Here is a 22,991-nt window from a genome sequence, read left to right as displayed (position 1 = left end):
ATGTTACTCAAGAGTTCCGCTGTGGATTCCGCACTATATTCAGTTATATAAAGGTTGGATTACTAACAGAAGCCAAACGTGCGCCCCCACCCAAGGACACGGTTTATTTATCTATGACTTTGCGCAAACTTTGCTGGCAAGCAACTAGTTAATTGGAGAGTGTATAGAATCCCTGTAATTATGATATATAGCGAATGACGGTCTATTCTCAGGCAGCGGTTGTGGACTTCCTGTTCAACGCGGCAGACACATTTTGGAAGGAATGGATGGCAAAGATGTCGATTTGGAAGTCTTGGATCTAACTATTGGTGATGAGCGGTCAGGTGGGTGAGCGGTTTTACAGCATGCTGGAAAATGCTGTTGCTTGTTGTCCACACTTATGACTCCGCCCTACTTGAAATGCTGAGTAGCTTGGTAAATACTTTGCTTGCACTTATATTGATTTACATAATGTTTTCTGCTCCAGTCATATTTAAAGCTAAATACAGAATTCTACTGGTTTGCGGTTACCAGAGAGAAGTGCATTGTGGGAGCTTGGCTAAGGATTACACATGCAATCAATAATGATCTTCTAAAATGTCATAAATACATGGGAGAAGATTACATTAATAAAGTCTGTGATCTTGGACCACCACTGATTTCCAGAATGATAGGGCTCTATTGAGGGCTGGACTTCCCCTTTAAGCCAGATTTTGGGCTCCTCTGACAAAATCATGTCTATGGTGACGGGGTTGCCACCAAGATGAGCAGCACCATAGGTGTCTGACCGATTAGCCCTACCCCCACCATAGAATTGCACGCCTGTTTTGCTGACCTGAAAAGACATGCTTATGGTGGCCGATACATCTCGATAGCGCTGTTCCGTTATTCCCATAGAATTTGAATGGCGACCACAGCTCCATTCAATGTTTTCCTCACTCTGGACTCGGCTGTATACGTCAGTCCCATAGACTTGGCATAGAGCAGCACTGCACATGCTCAACCACCGCTCCATTTGAGCTCCTCACTGCGGTTGGCAGTGAGTAACGGGGTTCGGAACCCCCATTATCTCTATCGATAGGGGTCCCAGCGGTAGGACCTCTAGCGATCAGAAAAGGATCGCCTATCCTGTACATAGGTGATACTTTTTTATTCTAATACAACCCCTTTAATTGTTTAGGATTAGGAAAACATGGCTGCTGTCTTCCAAAAACAGTGCCATACCTGTGTATGGGTTGGCTGTGTTATTGCAGCTCTGCTCCAATGAAGTGAATGGGTCTGAGCTGCAACACCACATGTAACCTGTGGACAGGTGTGGTGCTGTTTTTAGAAATCAGCCCTGTTTTTCTAAACCTGGACAACCCCTTTAAGCTGTTAGGTTACATGCCTGACAGCAAAGTCATGCTTATCCGCTGTCTATTTTCTTTGGCAACCAGCATAATTTTTAGGGCAACTGTATACATGAATGGAGCGAAAGACATAAAATAACTCTGTAACTGTAAAGCAAAGTATTTAAAAAGTACTTGAACTTTTTATGTAGGTTTAAAGAGGGATTTTACATTGATGGCCTCTCGTGGTGGTGCCATCCCTGGGACCCCTTCCAATATGCTGAATGAAGGGGCAGCGGTGCTTGCTGGAGTACCAACACAGTTCACTTGAATGGACTGAGATGTATTATCAGACAACCGTATCTGCATGGACATCGATGTGTCAGATACTGCTGATCAGTTGGGGTCCCTGGGGGTTGGACCCCCGCCAATCACACATTGATGGCCTATCCTGCGGCAGTTAATGTAAAATCCTAGAAAACCCTTTTAAACTGAGAAATGTTGTTTAAAGAGGGAGCTCCCCACTTGGACCATATTGTCAACTCCTTTTGGGCCTGGTGGACCAGAATCTGATAGTAAAAGTCTCAGTCTCTGGATTCGGGACGGTCCATACGATTGATTCCCATAATAACATTATATTTAGGCTGGATTCACACGAACATGGCGTTTTTGCGGACGCAAAAACGCTGCGTTTTGCGCGCGCAAAAACCACTTGACAGCTCCGTGTGTCATCAGTGTATGATGCGCGGCTGTGTGATTTTCGCGCAGCCACCATCATAGAGATGAGGCTAGTCGACGTCAGTCACTGTCCAGGGTGCTGAAAGAGTTAACTGATCGGCAGTAACTCTTTCAGCACCCTCGACAGTGAATGCCGATCACAATATCGAGCAACCTGTTAAAAAAAAAAAACGTTTGTACTTACCGAGAACTTCCGTCCCGGCCGTTGCCTTGGTGACGCGTCCTTTGTGACGCGCCTCTCTTGACATCTGGCCCCACCTCCCTGGATGACGCGGCAGTCCATGTGACCGCTGCAGCCTGTGCTTGGCCTGTGATTGGCTGGAGCTGTCACTTGGACTGAATTGTCATCCCGGGAGGTCAGACTGGAGGAAGAAGCCGGGAGTTATCGGTAAGTCAGAACTTCTTTTGTTTTTACAGGTTCATGTATATTGGGATCGGAAGTCACTGTCCAGGGTGCTGAAACAGTTTAACTCTTTCAGCACCCTGGACAGTGACTATCTCCTGACGTCGCGTACCGTAAAATTTTTTGCCTGGTTCGGTCAAAACGAGTTCGGCCGAACCCGGTGAAGTTCGGTTCGGTTGTCCGGGTTCGCTCATCTCAAAGACACTCCGTTTGGATGTTTTTAAACAGAAAAGCACGTGGTGCTTTTCTGTTTTCATTCATCCTTTTGACAGCTCTTGCGCGAATCACGCAGTTCGCACGGAAGTGCTTCCGTGCAGCAGGCGTGGTTTTCACGCACCCATTGACTTCAATGGGTGCGTGATGCGCGAAAAACGCCGAAAGAACGGACATGTCGTGACTTTTTTTCAGCGGACTCACGCTGAGTAAAAATCGCGCACATGTCCGCACGGCCCCATAGACTAATATAGGTCCGTGCAACGCGCGTGCAAATCACGCGCGTTGCACGGACGTTTTTCCCGTTCGTCTGAATAAAGCCTAAGGAATCACTAGTTATACAATTACCTAATATAATATTTAACGGGGCTCCAAGGTGGAGTTCCCTCTTATCTTCCTTATATGGGCACCATCTTCTAATCTAGGATATAAGCAATGAATTATTCTACTACGACATTACATCCAGCCATTATTTCACACTGCCTTTCATCTCGTCTCATCCTCCTTCCTTTTGTTTATGATAATGGTCGCTGTTCTCCATCCACCTCTTATCTATGTCATCGGATACTATTTTTTCCCTTTTAATTATATTTAATTATATCCATTCACCTTGCCATCACAACGCGCCCTGCCCACCGTACCCTTGCCAGCCCCGTGTCTCGTCTCTACCTGAGGTGCCTGATTTATCCATGCAACCCACAAAGACGCAAATCAATTCTCCGGTCTGTGAAATTATATCTGCGTGATCCCGCTTTCTTAGGATTTGTATTACAGTTTCAATTAGATGGCTCCATAATTGTTCCTCCCATGAAATCTCCTGGTTTATCCGCAGGCGGCACAGCGCTGGCTGTTTAAATACAATGGACTGAAAATTGGTTGAGGTGACGAAACTAGAATCCTTTCGGATTAAAATCTTATTATTTTATTCCAGCGGTGTAGCTGTAGGCAGAAGTTGCAGTCACACCTAGTGACCAATAGGGGGCACATCTGCCACATAAGATAACAGGTGTGATGGCATATCATGAACATTGCAACATAATGTTACAAAGAGCCATCTTTACCATAAATACTCCAGTTTCATAATCTACATAGATCTTTGTGTTCACATCAGTGTTGTCTTTCCGTTGAGGGGTTTCGTCAGACATTTCCGGCGGGGGAACCCCTCAACGGAAGGGCAAACGGAAACCATTAGCAAAGTATCCGTCACCATTGAGATCAATGGTGATGCAAACGGAAGATACGGTTTCGGTTTGCCTTTCCATTTAGGGGTTCCCCCGCCGAAAATTTCTGACGGAACCCCTCAACGGAAAGATAACGCTGATGTGAAAAGGCCCTTACTCAAATCAATAGGTATTACAGTAAGAAGATCTCAGAGGTAAAAGTTGCAGGAGGGCGGTGTATGGATTCTATGGGGTCCCAGCTCAGAAACCTCCACCGTGGAATGTCAAAAGATTTCTAAAGATGTAAGAGAAATGAGAGCTGCAATTTGATTGGTTGCTATGAACAACTACTCCAATTTTCTCTTGTACTACTCTCTCATTATTGGGATTTTAGACAAAAAAGAAAAAAAAAAATCCCCAAAATGAGAAAACAATAAAATTCTCAATATACCGTACTCACCTCCAGAATTCTTTGCTGTTGCTTTGGGTCCCATCACTGCATCTGTTTGCAATCTTGCGTGATAACGTGTCACATAAAAAGGCTCGCCAATCACGGCCCACCAAAGTAATGTATCCACCATAGTGGCATCTGTACTGTGGGTCATGACTTGCTAGCTAGTCACATGACGTACATCTATGGACATCGCGTCATCACTCAGGCGTGTAAGCAGAAATGAGGCAAAGGGCTTGAAAATCAGTTGCGAGGAGACGGTGAATTTGGTGGCGATTTTTTTCTATTGTAAGACATGTCTATTTTCTGCTGTTTTTTATGTCCTAACGAGAAACCTTATGGGGAAAAGAGGAAAAAAATATACCTAGAGCATGCTGTGTTTTGAAAAAAAACGCCACTGACCCAAAAAGCGCACCAAAAAAAAAAGAAAACGGCACAAAACAAAAAAAATATTGGAATGCGCTTCATATTTCACTATTGACTTTCAGCTAATAGCTGGCTGCAGAGTTGTGGCCCTCAAAACACGTAAGACATAATGCCAAGAGAGACGCCACATGTGATGTGTTTTTCCTACGTATGAAACCGGTTGAAGTGACACTCAAGAAGAATGATCACGGTCGGAGAGGCACCGGGACAGACCTGTTGCTAAGACAACCGGACGGTGCCCAAAGCCGCTCCAGCATAGGGCAGAGCGGTTGCCTCAGCAACTGTACCACGCCTGAAGTTGCTCCTGCAGAGCGCTGTGATGTGTCGTACTATGATGCCCTATGTAAGGGTGGCATAGTATGGGGGCAGGTCCGCTAACTGAACCTAATAAAGAATACTCATAGTTAGGAGTTCATTGTATTCATGAGGAGAAAACTCCCCTCACCATCCTCGCCCCTCTCACCAGTGACTGACATCCACGGTGCATCTCTATGTATAGCGCGTCAATCACTGGTGAGGAGAGCGGGAGTAGCACACCTGTGGTCACATGCAATCATTCACATTGTTTAAGCTGTCTATACACATTAGATGAACATAGGGCAAACCTTGTGTGGCCGACTAGTGTGTATGGGGGTCTCCCAACTATTCCGACAGTAGATTAATCAAAAAGAAGTTTTCAACATATTGGATTTCAACAAGCCTGATCCTTTGCTCCCGCGGGAGATAAGCCAGTGCTACCAGCAACAGAAATGTGTACGGCCAGGATTATATATAGGGGTGCAATGTGCTGCGTTATGTATGTAATTTTTAAAGAAACTTTATCCAACCTAACTTAAACGATTTTTCTTTGAAAACCATTCTATAAAAATATGCAGTACGATTCAACATTTGCAATCACTTTATGAGAAATGACCAGCCAGCAAAAATAAAAATGGTAATGAGTGTGTGATAACTTTACTGATTTCTACAGGGTGTACATGCTAATTTTGTTAGATAATTTAAAAAAAACCTCATAGGCAGCAGAGAATAGGGTAAAAAAAAAAGCCAATAAATATCTACTACAAAATGGCTCCTGCAAAAGAGACAGAAAAGAAAGCACTTCGGCCTCTAGTGAATGATTTCTATTCTCCGTTCACTTAGGAGCTGCTGGGGCAGTTGGGGTTTTACACGTGTAACCAGCAGCCAATAAGAGCTCTCCACATGGGCCTACGTCACTACACGTCTCCACAGTAGCGTCATGGGGCCTAATGGAAGGTGTCGATACATATGCCTGATTACAATATACCGGACTGTATCCAAATTATTGTCTGTATGCAAATTCAACTCAATTACACAGAACAGTCACGTATTATCATTAAGCTAATACTAATTTAATGATTACATAAAAGCTGGTTCACCATATTAGGGTTTGTGGCGTATACATTATGTACTTTTGCCTAAACTTCTCAACTGCTGAGAGTAGCAACATAGCTGTCAAAAGCTTCATCAGGGTAGTTTTGTTACTGGAGTCCCAACATGGCTGCCATGATCTGCTTGCTCTTTTCCTGAGGTAATGATTTACCTGCCATTGTCACGTGTAATTAGTAAGAGTGGTATTATGTGAACTGGACTTTCTCTCATTGATGTCATCTTCGCGTGTGTACTTATCCGGCAGTGCAGCGGGCAGCCCTAGCCTGGGGCCTTCCGTGGTCTGGGCACGCTGTGGGTGTATGAGGTCTCCGGCGGCAGAAAGAGATGTGCGGCTGGAGGTGCCGGTGACAGCTGGAGGAGACATGGACGGAGGGGGAGTACTTGGCCATGGGGGGCTGAGGCTCCTGGCCTGTTTCTTGGGGGTGTTTGTCTGTTACTTCTACTACGGGATCCTGCAGGAGACAATGTAAGTGATTGAGTGTAATATGTAATAACTGTGCAGGGTCCTGATTACATTACTTATCTTGTACTGGTCCTGAGTTATACTGCAGAGCTGCATTCACAATTCTGCATGCTTCAGAGCTGAAATCTCTCAACATTGCCTGCTGGCTCTATATCTGCATAAAGCTTGCTCTACAATAGCGTTTCCCAGAGGTTTTCTGTGCAGCTTTTAGTCTTTCTCTAAACCGCGATACAGATTGGCGCAATGTTGCCATCACGCCAGTCTATATCCGGAGCACCACGCAGAAGGCCTTCAATACGAATCCACAATGAATGGCGGCAGAGAGGCGTAGACCAGTGTTTATCCGGCAGATCCAGACGCTGGATGTTTAAGTTCCCATGCCGCCTATTGTACCAGGTGCACCCGCAAAGCTCAGCTAAGTCATTAAATGGGGGCACCCGGGCACTCAACAGAATTAAAGGGGTAATATTTCAGTGCCCATTTGATGTTTATTGCATTTCTAGTGCCTTTCTGTGACAGAAGGGTGCTAAAAGCGCAATCCATGGCAAATGGGCATGAAGAAGGCACTGAATTCTGTGCCCATTTGCCATTTAGTGCCCTACCGTTTAGTGCCTAGTTTCCGCTCAAGTGAAATTGAATGCCTCTTTAGTGCCCTTCTGTGAACGAAGCGTGAAAAATGGGCACTAAAGGGAAAATGGAAGCATTAACCCTTGAAGAGCAGTTATTTTCTGCACAAAAAAAAAAAGTGGTGGAAAACTTTTGTAAGTCAGCCATGCCCACAAAAAATGATTTGATTATTAGTAGGGGTTCCTCCGGAATTGTTTTCCAGGGGTTGCCTAAAGCTAAAGAGGTTTGTGAATCGCTGCAGTGCAGTCATCTGATGTAAGAAAAACTAACAGCCCCCCCATAGGTTATAGGAGCTCAGCTAAGTTGTTATGAATCTGTCTGCCAACAAACTTGTTGACTGTTTCCAGTTGAAAACAGCAGAATTGTGAATACAGCTCTGGGGTATAATACAGGCTGTAATTCTGGATCGGTAATGTCATGTACAGTGTTCTTCTAGATTAAATTGATGAATGGTGAACATGCGCCTTAAACTTTTTGCAGAACACGAGGGACGTACGGTGAAGGGGACAACAAGGAAACGTTTCGTTATGCGCTGTCGCTGGTTTTTGTTCAGTGTGTGGTTAATGCCATGTTCGCTAAGTTATGTGAGTATCATTCGCTGCCTGATAACGGGCTCGTCTATGCCCACCACCATTTGCTTTAGTGTATAGACTGACGATTTATTACAGTCCGGGGGTGGGGGGGGACCTGTGACTATGAGGTATTATGCTGCATGGTGATTGTGGTACTACATAGACTGGGTATGTATGAGATTAGAAAAAAGAAAAATAATCTTTTTCTTCCCCACAGTAACAGCGCCACCGTTACCCGTGGGCTGTGTCTGGTACTGCAGCACTTGCGTTCACCTGAACTGACACGACATTTGTTATTCCCTAGGAGACGTTAAGTGACGTATGAAGTGTGAATTAGTAAATCTTTGTATTCACCATAAAATAAAAAATATTTTCTTAGAACTGCATATTGCTGTTCCTCTGTTATTCCTCCTGGAAATGAATAAATTAACTGGGTGTACCTGCAGTCTCCTATTGTCCAAACAAGACTGACCGTGTCCGTGTGTAGGGACACACCATATGGACAAGGAGACTGTTAACACCCAGTTCTCAATTTAGTCATACGTTTTCAGGAGGAATAACAGAGGAATGGCACAATTTTGTGAGGAATACAAGTATTTACTAAAACGGTCATGATTGGAAATGTTCCTCTGTAAGGAAAAATAGCAGTTGTGTTGTGATTGCAACTTTTAGCTGGCGTGTAGCCCCCCCCCCCCCCCGCCTTAGGATTGTCACTCTCTGACATGGGCGTCTGTGGAGAAGCAGAGCTGCTAGCTGAGGTACTAAACGGGTTGTCCAGTATTAGGAAAACACGGCTGCTTTCTTACAAAAACAGCGCCACACCTGTCCATGGGTTGTGTCTGGTATTGCAGTTCATCTCTGAAGTGAATGGGACTGATCTGCAATACCACACACAACCTGTAGACAGGTGTGGCGCTGTGTTTTACAACACTTTCAGCATTTAATGCTGCGCTGAGTTATCGCTTTGTAATAGGGCTTGAATTTAGCATTTTGGGGTTAGTTCTGTGCTAAGGGGGGGCCTCCGACTATTGCTCAGTAGTCATGTCTGCACGTAGCTGATAGCGTAAGACTGGCCATACATATTAGAGGTCATCAGAATGCTGGTTGGACTGACCGCTATTCCCCCCCCCCCCCCATACACCTTCATTCTTGGCCCGATCCTTCTCTCCCCGGATGACTCTGTGCAGATCGGGCTGGGATCATTTGAATGTGTATGGTCCCCTTTAGGTCCCTGTCATTCAGACGCTACACATGGAATCTGTGTCCTGTACATTGACCTCCATTGTTCTTCTTTGCAGTGATCCAGTTCTTTGACTCTAAGGCTAAGCCTGACCGCACGCAGAGCTGGCTCTATGCGGCCTGTTCCCTGTCCTACTTGGGGGCCATGGTGTCCAGTAATTCAGCACTCCAGTATGTGAACTACCCCACACAGGTCAGTCAGGACATGTTCTATCCTTCATGCCTTAAAGGGATTGTCCTATAGTAACAACCCCTCTTATGAAACCTGCCCTGGCCGTCATACCGGGTCCCGGCTACAGGTCTCCAGAGGAAACTGCGGGTGGTCACACATTGTCACTGGTGGCGCTGCAGGAGAACTGTAGTCCTACGTGGCCCAGTGTAAATGAATGGGCGACCTATGATTAGTACAGAGTAAGAGACAGTCTTTCCAGTGGCTCTCTGCTCAGGCTAATAGAGGGTGTCAAGCATGGGGACCCCGCTATAACATTATTGTTCTATTAAAGGGGTAGGTGATAAATGTCTGATCGCTGGGTGTCCCACGATCACTAGAATGGGGTTCCCGAGCCCCCCGTTTCTTGCCGCTGCAGTGAGGAGGAGCTTAAATGGAGCAGTTGAGCATACGTAGCTCTGCTCCATAGTCTTGTAATGGAACAGCACTACGCATGCTCGACGGCCACTCTAGTTAAGGTCCTCCTCACTGCGGGGGGTGCAGCGGCAAGAAACGGGGGGCTCAAGAGCCCCATTCTAGTGATTGTGGGAACCCCAGCGATCAGACGTTTATCCCCTATCTTGTGGACGGGTGGTGAATGGTGGTCTTGGGGTATCCCCTCTAAGCAGCGATGGGCGTATCTGCTCTTATGGGTATGTATTCCGTTTTTAGTGTGTGGCAAGATTTGCCGGGGAGGACGACGATCTGGAAGAAAACCCCCATTTCTAGAAGGCTATTGATCATCTTAAAGGGGTTGTCTTATGAAGATAAACCCAATAGAGGCCATATTGCTTGTCACCCAGCTTCCCAGGAGTTGTGCAGAGGCCACTCTCTAATCCCCATAATAAAGGACATCTCTCTAGGACCACTGGTAGTCTCCTATGGACCCCATACGATGGATACATCACGCTTTGGACAATCCCTTTAAATGATGAAGAATTTATATTTATTGATGTTTTTTTTTTTATATATATATAATTGTTTTAAATCTCTGCTTGGTTTTGTAGGTGTTGGGGAAATCCTGTAAGCCTATCCCAGGTAAGATGATCTGCTGTGCAGGATAACCTTCAGTCTGCGGAGCCGCGGTGCTGACGAGCTGCCCTTTTGGGGATATACATGGTGTAACCCAACACCCGCTTCTTTCCTGTCATGTTAAAGTCAATACATTCGCTTTGACCTTTGCTGGCACAAGTGTCTCTACCAAATTAAGCCTCCCTTGTACGTGAGCCCGCTGCTATAAACTGCTCCCGGTTATATATGCGGCTGTCTCAATATTATATACAGACGCGGCATTCCTGCGATGGTACGCGGCCAATGATTTTGTTACAGCGGTTTGTACATTACTAATTCCTAAAGAGGACCTGGCGCCTCTCCTGACATGTCTATTTTATTAAATAATTGTATTCCTAAAGAAATAACAATTCTGCAACATGTTTTCTTGTGCCGTTCCCCTGTTATTCCTCCTAGAAATGTATGAATGAATTGACTACTAGGTGTTACCATTGCCCTTGTCAAGGGGGCGTGTCCCTAAATAGTCTAAGTGAGCACTGATTGGACATTATCAGTCTGGGTAGGGACACAGCCCCTACTGGTAATGCCCTATGCGTACGTTTCTAGGAGGAAAAACGGAGGAACGGCACAATGTAGAGTTGTAATAAAAGCTGCTGCAGAATTGTTCTACTAGTCACACTTTTATTGTAGGTTTGTTGGGATCACAAGCTCTTTTGAAAGATCTGGTTTATTCATTCCCCATAAAATAACAATTCTGGGTCATTCTTAGAGTTCTGGATTGTGCCGTTCCTCTGTTATTCCTCCTGGAAATGTATGGTTTAATAGACAATTGGATGTTACTATCCCCCTTGTCAATCAGGTGTGTGTTAGGGCACGTTCACGTGGGAAAATACGACGTGTGAATGTGTCAAATACGCTTGCGGTTTTTAAAATGTAGGCGTTTTTGACACGATCTTTTTGACTATGGGTACATTTGGCGCACTTTACTTGCTAAAGAATTGACCTGACTTTTTTTTTTTTTTTTTTGTTGTATGCGCTGCGTTTTCGTAAATACGCTTGTGTAAAAAAAAAAAAACGTATGTACTAACCGCGCACTTTCTCAATGAATGGAAAGGTTAATCGTGCGGTTTTTCTACGTGTATTTCGGCATGTAAAACAAGCCAAAATGTACGTCAAATACACTCTTTACACTGTCCGCACTGCTTGGTCATTGTGTAGACACACTACATTGACATCAGTAACGGTAATGCCCATTTGTCAATGTATTCATACTTTACCAGGAGGCGTAACAGAGGAACGGCACAATGCAGAATTTTTAAAAGATGCTCCAGAATGGTTATTATATGGGGAATGACAAAAACAGATATATCAGGAGAGCTGATGCTATATTCAGATCAATAAGGCCCCCCCCCCCCCCCCCACCCCTCTGATTTCAAGAGCTTTGTTAGAGAAGGGGCATATGAATCCTAAGCTTTTTATAACGGCGATGTGTCTTCCTCCAGTAATGCTCTTAGGAGTCACCGTCCTCCGGAAGAAGTATCCGCTGACCAAGTACTTGTGTGTGCTGCTCATAGTGCTGGGAGTAGCCATGTTCATGTATAAGCCCAATAAAAGCGGCCCCAGCGGTGATGAGCGGTTGTTCGGCTATGGAGAACTACTGCTGGTACGTGTCTGATTTATGGAGATTTTGGGGCATTGACCTAGAAGAATATGGGATGTGACTGTGACCCGGCTTCTGGATGTGGTTCAGTCACTGGTCTTGGGTAAAGTGGTCTTGTCACGTTCGGCCCATCTTCTCAATTATGTGCTGTTGGGGATGTCACTCTATAAGTTTGAGTATTCGGCATCATGCACATGGCAGTGTGACCGTCATCCAGTGTACCTCCATATGCTGCTGAAATCATACACCGACATACGGAGGTTTTACGGCATGTTGATGGCATACATTTCTTCTAGGAGAGAATAACCCCGTATTACACCACCGTACATCCTCCTGCCGTGGATCCATCGCTTTAGTGTCCCCTCAATGTTGTCCCAACATGGCTGCAGCGCTTCTTAGATCACGAGGCTGAGACACTCCCCACATGAGCAGTTCTGGCCAATCCGAGAACAATGGGATTGTCTTAGACTCAGTCTGTGAAGTGCTGTGGCTATTTTGGGACAACACAAAGGGGCTGTACTTGCCAAATGTGAGGTTAGGCCCCCTGCACACGAACGTGCCCGTAATCACAGTCCGTGATTACGGCACGACCGGCCACTGACGGCCGCGGACAGTGACCCGCATTTGTGAGCCGTGCTCCCATATAAAGTATGGGCGCACGGTCCGTAAAAAGCAAAATATAGGACATGTCCTATCTTTTACGGAGCCTTTCTACGGCCCGGACACCTTCCTATAAATATACGGGAAGGCGTCCGTTGGACATAGAAACAAAATCTACAGCCTTACTCTCTCTCGTCACTCTGGGCGGTGTAATGTTTTCTGTATGTCACTGTCCAATCCGCTCATACGGTTCTCCTCTTCACAGCCCAGCAACACAGCCTGATCATATAGTACACAGCTTCCATTCCTGACAGTGTTTTCAACTGGTGATGCCTTCAGTTGTTTCCAGGGGCGTAACTAAAGGCTCATGGGCCCGGGTGCAAGAATTCAGCTTGAGCCCCCCTAACTCTCCCAAACACCACCATCATCAAACCCCTGCGCGCGCCCAGATGCCTTGCCCAACAGCCCCCATAGTATAATGCCCCATAACTTATAATGCTCCCCATATCGGCCCCCACAGTATAATACCCCACATAGCTGCCCCCCATACATTAGTGTCCCCATACAGTATAATGCCCCCATATCAGCCCCCCATATGTGCATAATGGAAAAATAGCATACTTACTTACCTAACCCCGTTCCCACGCCGGGTGCAGGATCCTTCGCCTCCTCCGGTCTGTGCTATGAGGGACTCGGCGCAGACAGGCGTGATGATGTCGCTACGTCCCGCCTACCTGCCTCGAGCCGCTCAGGGCACAGTGAATGCTGGATCAAGGAGACGTCCGCTCCTTGCTCCAGCATTGAATGGAATCGGGACCTCGGTGAGTGACTCGCGACACCCCCCCCCCCCCCCTGAAGTCTTCACACGAATCCCCAGGGGGACGAGACCCAGTGTGTAATGTATTGTGCAGTTTGCGGTGGAGAGAGGAGGGGGGGTGTAATTTAACGCCCCCCCCCCCCCTCTACACCGCAAACGGCACAATACAATACATTATAAGGTACCACAATACATTACAATACAGACTCTGCAGCTCACCTGGAGTCCTCCGCACCGGCTCTTCCACTGCACTGGCTGGAAGACGTCACATGACAACACGGGCACATGGTACACTAAGTGTACCATGTGACCGTAACCAGGAAGTGCCGGCTTCATGGCACAGAAGATTTATTTAACAAGCATGTGGTATGGCAACGGGGGCCTGTGGGCCCCCCAGGCTTAGGGGCCCGGTCGTAACTGCGACCCCTATAGCTACGCCACTGGTTGTTTCACACTAGAATTAGAATCTCCCCTTTCATATGCCACCAGAACCGCTGTTCTAGGTGGTCCACAGCCAGAGATATGGCTATTTGAAGTGATCCCCCTTCCCTCCAGCCTCGGTCTCTCACACTGTGTGAAGCAGCTTCATGCTGATAGGACAGCGTCAGAGGCTGTGAGGAGGCTCCACCTCCGGAGAATCGCTGCTGTTACCACCCACTTTTCTAGTATAGCCTCATTTACATATTTAGAAAAAAGCTCATAACTTTAAAAATAATAAACCTTTTGGGGAACAATTTTCACTGGCATTATCAGTGTGGCAGCGCCTATTAGATTAGCCAGGAGATAGGGCATTCCTAAACTAGTGGCAGATCCATGCATATCTACCTCAAGGTTTGGGGGAATGGGAAATAATTGGGCTTGGTCATCATAGCAAACCCTATTGCACCCCCTCCCCTTATACGAATAGTTCCTGGTTATATCCTAAAGTTCTTCTTTTCTTCCTATACCTCTTTTTTTCTTAGTTGCTCTCTCTAACGTTGGACGGACTGACGGGCGTGTCTCAGGATCACATGCGGGCGCATTACCAGACTGGATCCAACCAAATGATGCTTCATATCAACCTCTGGTCTAGCTGTATTCTAGGAGCAGGTAACTGAGTGCATCACCCTAAAATCAATGGGGCAGGGCTGGAGGTGGCCCATCACGCCTACAAATGTGCTTCTGGCTCCTCATTTTTTCAGCTCGTCTTGCGCTACCACCTGCGGGAGTCACGGAAAGAGCTGAACAAGCCGCACTCTACTCTTTCCTGATCTCAATGGTAAAGCGGCCGTCACTTTGAAAAGGCAAACCGTGGTGACAGGAACCCCCCCCCCCCCCCTGTTCTCCTGAGGTGTCAGTATTACCTCTGGGACCCTCACTGATGAGGCATTTATGGCGTGTTCTCTGCGCAATTACAATTATTTGCAGATCTTCATAGTTGTTGGGTTATCGCTCAACGAGAATCCGATAGAAAGTGCCCTGCGGGTTCATCCCCATTTTAGTCTGTATTCTTCATCAGGCTGCACTTCATTGCGTTTCTTCTAGCTGGCAGGTGCCCACATAGATGGAAGTCTGGGTCCAAGAGCAGGTGACTGAGCACAAGCAGGTAAATTGAGGCTAAGCTGCAGTACCTCAAACAGCCTAAGGTCAAGAGTGGCGCTGATCTTTGAAGACGTCAGCCATGTTTTTCTAGTCTGCTATAACGTCATTAAAACATATAGGCATCTTCAATGTACAAGTCCTTCTGCATCGCCGTGCTGGCTGATGTAACATTTTATTCTAATCATGCTTTTGTGGTTATTTAATCTACATGACCGTTATGTAGAAGCTTCACGTCATGAACTCGCTTACATCAGCGTAAATAAAATGTATTCTTGGACATTCCAGGTATACAAAAACAAAATAGCTTGCTGTAAATCTATGCAGCCAGAAGGTGGCGCTAGCACACACACTTTTTGTTTTGGCGATTCTACTTTTTGAAAACCCACGAAGAACATTGTACTTTTACAATGAATTTACCGATGGAAAATCGGTAATAGGTTCAGAGAAATACTTTATTATATTCTTGGACTCGGCTTCCAAATCACTTGATTTGTCAGCAGGATATAAAACGTCCATGTGACGACCTGTTGCCTGCTGATAAATAGTCGGAGCAGAAAATGTGAAATTCCCCTATCTCTTATCCCAAGTGTCCCCAACCTATGGCTCTCCAGCTGTGCGGACTCCCAGGACTTGTAGTTTTGCAACAGGTTTGGGCTCAGTTTAGCAGATGAGATCAGTAAATAAAAAGTGTGTGTGTGTGTATATATATATATATATATATATATATATATATATATATATATACACACTGTGCAGCTACATATTAGCAGATGCTGTAATGGGTGTTTCTCCGCCGCAGGTATTGTGTTCACTGGAGAAGTCTGGGAGTTCATTAGCTTCACTGAACGATATCCAAGTATCATCTACAACATTCTGCTCTTCAGTTTGACCAGCGCCTTAGGACAGGTAAGTGCATTCTGCGTATGCCATACAAGTGTGGGAACTCTTCCAGGGGTTCAAAGTCTTTCTTGGCACCCGCCTGACCACCACAAAAAGGGAGGGTGGTCTCGTATGCCAGGGACGGCAGCCGTCTTCCCAAGTGAGCTGCTTACGGTGAAAGTGCCAGCATTTCTGAAAACGGCGCCACTCTTGTCCATGGGCGTTGTCTAGTATTGCAGCTCAGCCCCAATTACCTTAATGAGTATGAGCTGCCATACCAGACACATCCTTGGAATCGGAGTGGCGCTGCTTTTGGGAAGAAAAGCCGACCTATTTTGCTACCACCCTTTACCACTGCACCAGAGGGCATTTTTATTAACATTATCAACATTGAAGCATAAAGGTGACCTATGACCTCATACTTGTTGTGGTCGTGACCCCAGATCCATCCATTAACGTGCACGTTCGACATAACTGCGCGTTATTTCTATGACGAAAGTAGGGGAGAGCCATAGATTTCCCATACCATATAGGATGGGTTATCAAAATAACGGCCTGTCCTACTGAAAATGCCAGGCCCCATGCACACGGCCGTAATTTTGATCCTGAATTACGGGCCGTAACTGCGGATCAAAGTACGGACACATTCATTTCTATCGCCCACGGACAATATCCCGTATATATACGGGAAGGTGTCCGGGCCGTAGAAAGGCTCTGCAGAAAATAGGACATGTCCTATTTTTTTTATTTACGGACCCTGCTCCCATACTTTATAATGGGAGCACGGCCCGCAAATGCGGGGGACTGTCTGTAGCCGTAATCACGGACCAGGATTACGGGCACGGCTGTGTGCAGGGGGCCTGAGTACTAAAAGATAACATGAACTTTGCTCCCTTCTCTAGACCTTCATCTTCATGACCGTGGTCTACTTTGGTCCTCTCACCTGCTCCATCATCACCACCACCCGGAAGTTCTTCACCATCTTGGCCTCTGTAATTCTCTTCGCTAATGTAATCAGCGGCTTGCAGTGGGCCGGAACCCTCTTAGTATTTTTAGGTAAGTACCTGAGATCTGACCAGTGGACTGGCTGTATAACGCAGGGTCAAGTCTTCCACACTGTTCAGTGCCGGGACTAGAATATTCATTATATCCATAGCTCCAACTGAACTACATCTGGTTAGAGATCACAAACTTATGTTAGATCTCATGATCTGTAATTCTCTAAGTCGACACTAGTTGGCAGACAAGAGCAGAGGATCTGTCAAGAAAGCCAGGTCCGTAGCCCGTGGTCCATGGTTTTATTGATGGGCTCCGAGGGAAACCCAAAAATAAGTTTTCACTCTCCTGCTTCAGCTCATGGATATATCAGAGATTCAGATAACGCTCTTCACCATTTGATATCTAGAATTAATATAACTTTGTCAATCTATTACATTACATGTCTTGTAATGTCCCTGGATAACGGCCTGTATTATATTCCAGAGCTGTAATCTAGGGTTATCACAATACCATCATTTGGGCTTCGATACCGATACTTTGTGCAGTATTGCGATTCTCTATACCAAAACAATACTTAACCCCTTCCTCCTGCTTGCATTCTGCGCCCTAATGACCAAGCCATTTTCAAAATTTTTCCATTGTCACATTCGAAGATCTATAACTTTTTTTATTTTTGCGTCGGCATAGCTGTATAAGGTCTTGTTTTTTGCGGGACGACTTGTCGTTTTTATTGGTACCATTTGAGAGTAGATGCGACTTTTTGATCACTGTTAATCCGGACTGTGATAAAAAGTGAACAGCAATTCTTCCATAGTTTTTTATTTTATTTTTTACGGCGTTCACGATGCGGGTTAAATAATGTAATAGATTTATAGTCGGGGTTGTTACGGACGCGGCGATACCAAATATGTGCAACTTATTTGCTTTATTGTGTTGTTTTTTTTTTAATAGTAAAGCATTTTGTAAGGGGAAAAAGTGGGTTTTTCATTTTATTAATTTTTTTCACATTTTTTTTTAAATTAACTTTATTCAACTTTTTTTTACCTTTATGCTAGTCCCACTAGGGGACTTCACTATGCGATCCTCCGATCGCTATTATAATACACTGCAATACTTTTGTATTTCAGTGTATTACTGCCTGTCCGTTTTAAAACGGACAGGCGTCTGTTAAGCCATGCCTCCGGCATGATCTAGCAGGCATTTGCTCCAGGCAGACCTGGGGGCCTTTATTAGGCCCCCGGCTGCCATCGGAGACACACACTCAGCGATCTTATCGCCGGGTGTCGGTGGGGGAGAGAGGGAGCTCCCTCCCTCTCTCCAAAACCACTCAGATGCGGCGCACGCTATTGAGCACCGCATCTGAGCGGTTAAACGGGTGAGATTGATACTAATATTGATCTCACCCGGCAGAGCAGGGACGCCCCCAGCCCTCAGCTACCTCTGGCAGCTTAGAGCAGGGAGATTTCACGGCTCCCTGCTCTGTTTACTTATTCTAATGCAGCACCGTAGAATGGCGGCACTGTAGAATAAAGCCCATTAATGACCGCCGTGAAAAGGCTTATCGGCGGTCATTAAGGGATTAAGGACAGAATACTTTTTTTTTTTTTTTCCTCGACGTAGCTCTATGAGACTTGTTTTTTTTTTGCGGGAGGAGTTGTACTTTATGTAGGTGTCGTTTTCTGGTACTGATAATACACAGGCAGTTGTTAGGGCACACCTAAGTATTCCCCAAGAGGAAATATGGTGAGACAGCCCTAGGGTCCTTCAATGGACCATGGGTTGTCTGTCCATGTAAGGTATGTCCCTCGATGCGATCAAAGGAGGGTTCCCCTTTCTTATTTTCCATCTTGAACGCTGCGGTCCGCTTTGATCGTGGCATTCAAGGGAGTAGCGGCGGTGATCAGACTTTTCTCTGATCTCCACCATTAGAGCAGGGCTGCAGCTGTGTATTACAGCCATTGCCCCACTCCTGACAACAAGCGTGTGCGGGCGGTCATCATGACGTGATGTGTGCACGTCCTCGGTCTTCAGGGCCGGCGCTGATGCTCATTGGTGTGGCGCTGGCACATCACATCATGCCAGTGACTACATTCATGTATTACAATAGTAAGCTCTGTGCCCGCGCAGCTTGGTATCAAAATACATGAATTCACGGTATTGCACGGTATCGAAATATTTGCATGTGTCGTGCAACCCTACTGCAATCACAATTCTGCCTGTAGTTTTTGGAAACTGTCAACCAGCATGTCATCAGATACATGTCTTAACGGTTTTGCTGAACCCCTATAATGTAGCCGGACAGTCGTTTTGCCCCACATCAGACGACGATACAGTGCCTAATGTGAAGACGATACTACCCAGGATGCAAATCACCAGACAAGCATCCAGAACACTGAAATTCCTGTAATCCAGAATCTGATAACACAGACATTTTGACAATCCATCATTTGTTTCTAGTACAGAATTGATAACGAACACTTTTAATATTACCAGTTTGGAACCAGAAGGCTCAGGGCCTGTCCACATCGCCGCTGCCCTTCTGTTGAGGTGTTCCGTCAGGTTAACCCCTCAGCGGAAAGGCAAACTGAAACCTCCGCTTCCGTTTCCCTCACCATTGAACTCAATGGTGACGGAAACCTAGCTAATGGTTTCCGTCTGTCACCGTTGTGACAGAGCTCCGTCGTTTTGACAGAATCAATAGCTGTCGACTGCGCTATCGATCCCGTCCGATATGTCGGAACCCTGTCACAATAGTTTCGTCCGCATTTGATTATGATCGGTCTTACACACGGTTCTCTATCCTTAAAGGGGGGGGGGGGTTACAGCAAATACACCTTTTAGACTCCTTTTAATATGTAAATTAGCATTACCTAAATATAGAGGGACCTCCCTCGCTCATTCACGTGATCCTGTACGTTCTTTCTTTACGGGGCCAATGAAATGGGCTGGTCATGTAAGTCGCACTCCACCCGAAACCTCCCTCTCCTCCTCCTCCTCCTCCACCTCCTCCTCCATCTCCATCATGCCACCTAAACCCTTCCCTCTGCTCCTGTGATGAGGCGGCGGGATACAACTTCAATTCACTGCGGAGGCAAAGGAGGAGGACAGTGCGCGGCTGGATAGATTTTGATTACATATCTGGATGAGGCGCCGACCACTTGGCGCATATTTAGGTGCGGCGGCAGTCGTGGTCGTTACCGCTGAAAACCAATAAGGAGGTGTGGCAGACGTTATCACGTGACTGCCGGCGGAACGGTTTATCTGACCCCAGAAGCGACCCTCTATATGGAAGTAACACTAATTTAGATATTAAACAAGCTAAAAAGTGGTATTTGCCCGGAAAACCCTTTTTTTTTATTTTTTTTGTGTGTGTTTGATATACTCTTCTATCAATGTCTGATAATCCAGAATATTTGATGATCTGGCATCCTTCAGGTCTCGTTAAAGGGTTTGTATGTAACTTTCTTCCAGAAACTGCGCCACTATTAAAAAAAGGTTGTAAGAGTTAAAAGAAAAACACCCGATTGCCATCTTCCATAAACTGCGCCACTCTTGTCCATAGGCTGTGTCTGGTATTACAGCTCAATCAGCTGCAATACCAGACACTGCCTATGGACAAGAGTGGCGCTGTTTATGGAAGATGGCAATCGGGTGGTTGTTTTTCTAACTCTTACAACCTTTTTTTTTAAATCCCGGATTAAAGGAATTTTACTGTTTATGAATCACATGGGAAGTGTGCAGCCTTTGTTCTATGGAATAGGTTAGAATTTTTTTTTTCCCATCATGATCTGTAGCAAGCTGCAATTCTACGGCAGCTGGTGAGCGATGCCATGCCAAGGCCCGAATTGACCTAATCCCACTGAGGTTACGGGTCACTTAACAAGGCAGCAGGACCGTCCATGTGCATTCATCATAGCATTGCTGCTTAGTAATACGGAGGGTGGAGAGGGGGGGGGGGGGTTAGGAATGTGTTGCCAGCCGGACTTGGCACACGCTGTCCTACAATGAGCCACAGGCACATACTCATGCTATATGACAGTATAGCTCACGCTCTGTGCCCACTCGCTTCCTGCCACACTCACCGCTCTGTTTTGTTTTCCACAGGTTTAGGACTGGATGCGAAATTTGGTAAAGGATCCAAAAAGCCGTCCCACTGATACCCTTGAAATGACGTATTCAGACCTCACTCACTCTTCGACTATATAATTATATATGTTTTTGTTACATGTAACTATTTTATTAATGACGGAAAGGCTGGAATTTTAAGCTGAGAGTGGGAGTATTAAATGCGGGAAGATGGAACGCGTCTCGTTGCCTTTACTTTTGCTACATTTAACTATTGTGAGGCAGATCCCATGCCCAAACATTGCCCAGCTATAGTCTCCAATCTGGGACCATAGCCCCTTTTAATAAAAGATCTAATAAATATTACAATACAGAGATGCCGAGCTCGCAGGCCTCAGCTTGGCTCTGAATTGTACCATTTGCATAAAGTTGGAGAATCGGACCCTCCATAGACTTCTCCCATTACACATAAAAGCAGGGGCAGCAGCTGTGTATAGTTTCCCATCTGGTGCCAACAGCCTTCCTCCATATCCCAGCCCCTGGATCTCATTAATACCCAGGATTGGCACAACTAGGCCGGGGACCAATCTGGATGGTGGCGGTGGAACGCGACCAAGGACAAGAGAGAATTAGAAGAAACAAGAGAGGAATAATAATAATAGACTGGTGGGTGGAGCGGGTACGTTCATTGCATTGGGCTGCATTAATTAAAACTGTCTTAACAGTAAAACTGGCCTGGTTGCCCATAGCAACCAATCCGAGCTCAGCTTTCATTTTTCCTGAGCAGTTTGGAAATTGAAAGCTGAGCTCCGATTGGTCATTATGGGCAACAAGGCCAGTTTTACGGATAGCCAGTTTTGATTAATGACTTTGTTGGCGTGAATGATGGGCATGTAAGGATTAAGATGCGGACTTGTAGGCGAGTTCTCATAGTATTATATAGATACAGCACACTATTGGCTGTGGTCCTGCAGCTGTAGCATGGCGTTACCGCCTTGTATTTGCACTGAAAATGGGCGTAATAGACGGTACAAGTGACAGGCGATATGAGTTTAAAAAAAACTGGGGACGTTGAAGGCGGGTGGATAAACTGGTTTATATAATTTATGGACTGGCAACATTTCTTGGCGCAAAATACTACTGTATACGTACAACAGCCACGTGGTGGCATAAGTGTGCCCTGAGTTGTGCCAAATGTGTTATTCTATGTACACCATTTGTATAGATGGGCACAATAAGACTGAGGATGTGTTATCAAAACTGGTGCAAAATACAAATGGAGCAGTTGCCCATAGCAACCAATCCGGATCCAATTATTATTTATTAGAGGCCTGTTTGAAAATGAAAGCTGCAATCTGGTTGCTATGGGCAATTGCTCTATTTTTCTTTTGCACTAGTTTTAATCAATCTCCCTCCAGGCACCTAAACGGAACTGGGTGAAAACGAGCCCTCCCCCCATAATGTAGTGCCACCTGCTCTGTTTAGATGACCGAAACCATATACTGTATCCCAATGGAAGGTTTTGTCAGATGACGGTGACCTGATTTAATGTCGTCTATGAAGGGCTACCCTTATGGGAGAAAAACATTTATACAACCCCACAGGGTCTTCAGACTTGCAGCCGACTGAATGAGACCCAAGAACCCGAACCCACCACGGAAATAATTGATATTAATACAACTGACGATAAATTAACTCATACTTTATAATAAAACATGGAGCAGTAACGTTGTTCTCTTGTGTATAATTTCTTTAGCATGTTTGAGTGGTCCAGCACCATGTATAAACTTAGTCATAAGACCCGGGGAACAAGTGTCCAAACTCTCCTACCGCACGGTGAAAGTCTGCTGAGCAACAATGAAATGATACCCCCCAAAAATGACTGAGTCTTGTGTCTGAAGTCCTAAAAATATTCAAAAATGTACAGTGTGCATCAGGCCTACGGAGGAGCTCATGAATTGGCCTTCACACATCTAGTGCAAGGTACTTTTGAGCAATATCTTGCCTTTCTTCCCCAAGCCTTGATTCCATATGTCTTGAGGCCTTCTTTTCATCCATCCGTAGATGTAGCACCTTCTTCTGTGTTGCCCCACAGATATTGAAAATTGTCATACAGTACTTTCTCCATACGACAACCCATCTAAGTCCTGCTTCTAGGAAGT

At 45.7% G+C, this 22,991-nt stretch overlaps 1 protein-coding gene across 3 annotated transcripts; it reads left to right on the top strand.

Moving 5' to 3' along the window:
* Window positions 1-241: 241 nt before the first annotated feature.
* SLC35B1 (solute carrier family 35 member B1) lies at window positions 242-21,066 on the top strand. Of its 3 annotated transcripts, none has more exons than XM_075846577.1 (10): window positions 242-323; window positions 6,358-6,574; window positions 7,679-7,782; window positions 9,069-9,202; window positions 10,225-10,255; window positions 11,731-11,891; window positions 14,268-14,394; window positions 15,686-15,792; window positions 16,668-16,821; window positions 20,869-21,066. In XM_075846577.1, exons 1-10 carry the CDS (start codon window positions 263-265, stop codon window positions 20,919-20,921), a joined length of 1,149 nt encoding a protein of 382 aa, XP_075702692.1. In that variant the 5' UTR covers window positions 242-262; the 3' UTR covers window positions 20,922-21,066. The 3 variants fall into 3 exon arrangements, with proteins under 3 accessions (XP_075702692.1, XP_075702693.1, XP_075702691.1); XM_075846578.1 differs by having other exon boundaries at window positions 248-318; window positions 6,353-6,574; XM_075846576.1 differs by lacking the exon at window positions 242-323 and adding an exon at window positions 6,051-6,247 and having other exon boundaries at window positions 6,353-6,574.
* Window positions 21,067-22,991: the final 1,925 nt, after the last annotated feature.

The sequence above is a fragment of the Rhinoderma darwinii genome, chromosome 13 (genome assembly GCF_050947455.1).
Source record: "Rhinoderma darwinii isolate aRhiDar2 chromosome 13, aRhiDar2.hap1, whole genome shotgun sequence".
Taxonomy (NCBI): Eukaryota; Metazoa; Chordata; class Amphibia; order Anura; family Rhinodermatidae; genus Rhinoderma; species Rhinoderma darwinii.
The sequence above is the reverse complement of the archived record's forward strand: the minus strand, read 5'-3'. Positions and strand labels throughout refer to the sequence as shown.